The sequence below is a fragment of the Oncorhynchus keta genome, chromosome 22 (genome assembly GCF_023373465.1).
Source record: "Oncorhynchus keta strain PuntledgeMale-10-30-2019 chromosome 22, Oket_V2, whole genome shotgun sequence".
NCBI lineage: Eukaryota > Metazoa > Chordata > Actinopteri > Salmoniformes > Salmonidae > Oncorhynchus > Oncorhynchus keta.
The window spans coordinates 43,158,587-43,163,548 of NC_068442.1; the positions used below are offsets into that span (position 1 = coordinate 43,158,587).

At 40.2% G+C, this 4,962-nt stretch overlaps 1 protein-coding gene across 1 annotated transcript; it reads right to left on the reverse strand.

Annotated features, from left to right (window-relative positions):
• Positions 1–658: 658 nt before the first annotated feature.
• LOC118400795 (chemokine XC receptor 1-like) lies at positions 659–4,649 on the reverse strand. Its single transcript, XM_035797796.2, has 2 exons — positions 4,262–4,649; positions 659–3,969 (listed from the first exon to the last, which is right to left on the reverse strand). Exons 1-2 carry the CDS (start codon positions 4,275–4,277, stop codon positions 2,933–2,935), a joined length of 1,053 nt encoding a protein of 350 aa, XP_035653689.1. The 5' UTR covers positions 4,278–4,649; the 3' UTR covers positions 659–2,932.
• Positions 4,650–4,962: the final 313 nt, after the last annotated feature.

Sequence of the window (4,962 nt, forward strand, 5' to 3'; positions counted from 1 at the left end):
AAATGCGAGTGAAATGGTCACACTGTGGAACCCTGCCCACCCGCCAATGTGGCTAATGAAATAGACATCTTAATGCGCCAATGCCAGAAATCTACCCGCATTTGGCAGGTATTTATTTTAGGCCCTGAACATATTATATTCTTATTTATAATAAATGTGACCTCAAAATGACCCCAAAAGGGTCATATTAGATTGTGCAGAACAGTGGAAGCTCCTCAGTGGAGGAAGGGGAGGACCATCCTTCTCAGTGAATTTCAAAAAAATAAAAATGTTAAGACATTGAAAAAGTTATCCTTTTTAGATAAAACTATACTAAATATATTCACGTCACCAAATAATTGATTAAAACACACTGTTTTGCAATGAAGGTCTATAGTAGCCTCAACAGCACTCTGTAAGGTAACAACATGGTGTAGCCGGAGGACAGCTAGCTTCCGTCCTCCTCTTGGTATATTGACTTCTGTTGAGGCTAATGCAAAACAATGTATTTTAATAAATTATTTGGTGAAATGTGAATATTTATGTAGTATAGTTTTATCTAAAAAGGATAACTTTTTCAATGCTTTACCATTTTTAGTTTTGTGAAATTCACTAAGAGGATGGTCCTCCCCTTCCTCCTCTGAGGTGCCTCCACTGCCCCCCCCCATTTCTAAACCCAAAGCTGCGCCCCTTACAAAACCTGATGATATGATTTCAGCAGCCACCCACACAGAGAGTGTGGTGAAGAAGGCACAACAGCACCTCTTCAACCTCAGGAGGATAAAGAAATTTGACATAACACCTAAAACCCTCACAAACTTTTACAGATGCACAATTGAGAGCATCCTGTCGGGCTGTATCACTGCCTGGTACGGCAACTGGGGCGGCAGGGTAGCCTAGTGGTTAGAGCGTTGGCCTAGTAACCGGAAGGTTGCAAGTTCAAACCCCCGAGCTGACAAGGGGGTTTATGTCGTTCTGCCCCTGAACAAGGCAGTTAAACCCACTGTTCCTAGACCGTCATTGAAAATAAGAATTTGTTCTTAACTGACTTGCCTAGTTAAATAAAGGTAAAAAAAAAAAAAAATGCACCGCCCACAAGCGCAAAGCTCTCCAGAGGGTGGTGCGGTCTGCCCAACGCATTACCGGGGGCAAACTCCTAGACAGCTAGAGCACATGATGCCCTAACAATGCCAAAAAGATCATCAAGGACATCAACAACCCGAGCCACTGCCTGTTCTTCCCGCAATCATCCAGAAGGCGAGGTCAGTATAGGTGCATCAAAGCTGGGACCGAGAGACTGAAAAACAGCTTCTATCTCAAGGCCATCAGACTGTTAAACAGCCATCAGAGGCGGCGACCTATAGACATAGATTAGGAATCACTGGCCACTTTTAGAAATGGATCACTAGCCACTTTAATAATGTTTCCGTATCTAGCATTACACATCTCATATGTATAAACTGCACTCCACACTATTCTACGTTATCTTAGTCACTTTTAAATTGGATTTGCATATTGCGTCACACATTTCATATGTATATACTGTATATATACTACACCACTGACTGTTAAACAGCCATCTCCAGCACATCAGAGGCTGCTGCCTATAGACATTGATTAAGAATCGCTGGCCACTTTAAGGAAATGAAACACTAGCCACTTTAATAATGTCTCTGTATCTTGCATTACTCATATGTATAACTCCCTTAGTCACTTTAATTGTGTGTAAATATTGCATTACTCATCTCATATGTATAAACTGTCCTCTATACTATTCTACGATATCTTAGTCGTTTTAATTGTGTGTAAATAGTGCATTACTCATCTCATATGTATATACTGTCCTCTATACTATTCTACGATATCTTAGTCACTTTAATTGTGTGTAAATAGTGCATTACTCATCTCATATGTATATACTGTCCTCTATACTATTCTACGATATCTTAGTCACTTTAATTGTGTGTAAATAGTGCATTACTCATCTCATATGTATAAACTGTCCTCTATACTATTCTACGATATCTTAGTCATTTTAATTGTGTGTAAATAGTGCATTACTCATCTCATATGTATAAACTGTCCTCTATACTATTCTACGATATCTTAGTCACTTTAATTGTGTGTAAATAGTGCATTACTCATCTCATATGTATAAACTGTCCTCTATACTATTCTACGATATCTTAGTCATTTTAATTGTGTGTAAATAGTGCATTACTCATCTCATATGTATAAACTGTCCTCTATACTATTCTACGATATCTTAGTCACTTTAATTGTGTGTAAATAGTGCATTACTCATCTCATATGTATAAACTGTCCTCTATACTATTCTACGATATCTTAGTCGCTTTAATTGTGTGTAAATAGTGCATTACTCATCTCATATGTATATACTGTCCTCTATACTATTCTACGATATCTTAGTCACTTTAATTGTGTGTAAATAGTGCATTACTCATCTCATATGTATAAACTGTCCTCTATACTATTCTACGATATCTTAGTCACTTTAATTGTGTGTAAATATTGCATTACTCATCTCATATGTATAAACTGTCCTCTATACTATTCTACGATATCTTAGTCACTTTAATTGTGTGTAAATAGTGCATTACTCATCTCATATGTATAAACTGTCCTCTATACTATTCTATGATATCTTAGTCCAATGCCACTCTGGCATATATTTATATTCTTAATCCATTCCTTACCTAGATTTACGTGTATTTTGGGTATATGTTGTGAAACTGTTAGATATTACTTGTTAAATATTACTGCACTGTCAGAGCTAGAAGCACAAGCATTTCACTACACCCGCAATAATATATTCTAAACACGTGTATGTGACCAATAAATTTGATTTTGATTTGACCAGATGTGACTTATTTTGGGTCGCCGGTTTGCCTGGCGTGGGTCCCTGGGTAAGGAAAGATTGAAGAACCCTGTGCTAGTACATTGATCCCATCGAGTAAATGTTAGGTAATCTAATCTGTTGTGTATCCATGGTGCTTTGGCGATGGCAAAGCTTCAGCAAGATCACCTTCAAGTGATTTCTGAACTTAATCCCAACAAATGCGTAGAAGACAGGGTTGAGACAGCAGTGGGAGAAAGCAATCAGTCGACACACATAGAACCCATAGTCAAGCCATGTGCTGACCTCACAAGTATTGAAAGGTGCTACGGAGTAGTCAGTCAACAACCTCAGAAATATCACCACGTTGTAAGGCGCCCAGCCAATGAAAAATACTGCCACGATACTGAAGATCAGCTTCACGGTTCGATTCCTCATGTGTGACCTTGACTTGAAGATTGTCCTCAATATCCTCACGTAGCAGAACCCGATCACTGCAAAAGCAGCCAAGAAGAAGATGTTCTGTTGGTAGCTGCCCACTCTCTTCCACAGCGGATCCCAGTATTCACAGTAAAAATGGTTGTCTTCTTCATGGGGGTTCTTTTGGACAGAGCTGAAAATCAAAGCAGGGACGGCCGCCACAAAACTAACAACCCAGATGACGAGAGAGACTGTGACCCCGTAACAGCCCCTTTGGGAACCGTGGTCGGACAGAGGATGCACCACGGCCAGGTAGCGGTGGATAGTCATGATGGTCAGGAACAAAACGCTGCTGTAGAAGCCAGCGTAGAAGACAAAGGTAACGGTCTTGCAGAGGATCAGGCTAAAGGTCCAGCCCCAGATATGGTAGGCTGCCCAGAAGGGCAGACCAAAGGTGAAAACCAGGTCAGATAGGGCCAAGTTGAGGATGAAGATGTTGGTGAGAGACTTGAGGTTCTCGTACTTGGCCAGGATGGCCAGGACCAGGATGTTGCCCGCTAGACTCAGGATAGTCACCACAGAGAAGAAGGCAGGGGTGGCGATGGAGCCAAACTTGACAACGCCGTTCTTGTTACAGACCTCGTCTGTATAACCCTCATCATATTCGTAATCGGCGCCGTTGGTTTCAATATCGCCCATGGCATGGCTGAAATCTTGAAAAGTGAATAGTGCAGATTAAATCAATTACATCACATCTTCATTCACATCTTCATTCACAATACACTGTTTTTAAAGCAGCAATTCAAATAATTCAGATGATTTAGTAACACACCTGACTACAATTACAGAAATATAAAAAGTCATAAAAAAGAGAACACCTGAAACTGCAATAATTAAAATATAAAAAATGTATATTGTTTTTGCTCTATGGTTTTGTTTGGGTTAAACTCTAGAATGAAGTTTGAAAAATGTGGTTTACTATATCATTAACCAAATCAAACTTACCTGTTGTACCCGTCATAATGGTTTAGCGTGATGGCCTCACTGTCCCTGCTAGGCTACACAATGATATGAGGACAGGGGAGTTGTGATGAAGGTAAGGTACTGCATCTTTGTTATAAACACCCCCCATAACGCATCTCTTCCTCTACAGCTCCAGCGTAAGACCGGACAAAGGCCCGACCAAAAAAAATCTGATTTGTTATTTTTGGGCCAATATATGCGGCGCTTTGGTTGTAATGAACTGTCCGTTCTCCCTTTATAATGCACTGTCGCCTTTCTCAAGTTGATGCGCAAGAGACCAAACCACCACAGATCAAGCGCTCAGATAATGTTCGAGTCTTGGATTGGACAGTGAAACGCACACCCTCGCACCTGCAGCCGACGTGCAGATGTTTAATTTCTCCCTCATGCAGTCATCGCTGAAACCAGCGCAAATTCCTACTGTTGTTGTGTCCAGATTAAACGTGGGACGTCCCTCATTATAAACAAACAGTCGGTTAAACTAACGGTTATTGGTTAATGCATATTTTATATTTTATTAGAAGCGATTATTGGATGAAACAACAATGTCATTGAACCAATGGAATGGCCAGAGATCAGGGCATTAATCAGCAAAGACGCAGAGCAAGCTGATTAGTATTTTGGACAACAAAATTGAAGTCAAAATGATTGATGAAATCTAAGTGTGTCAGCTGCAGTGGCGA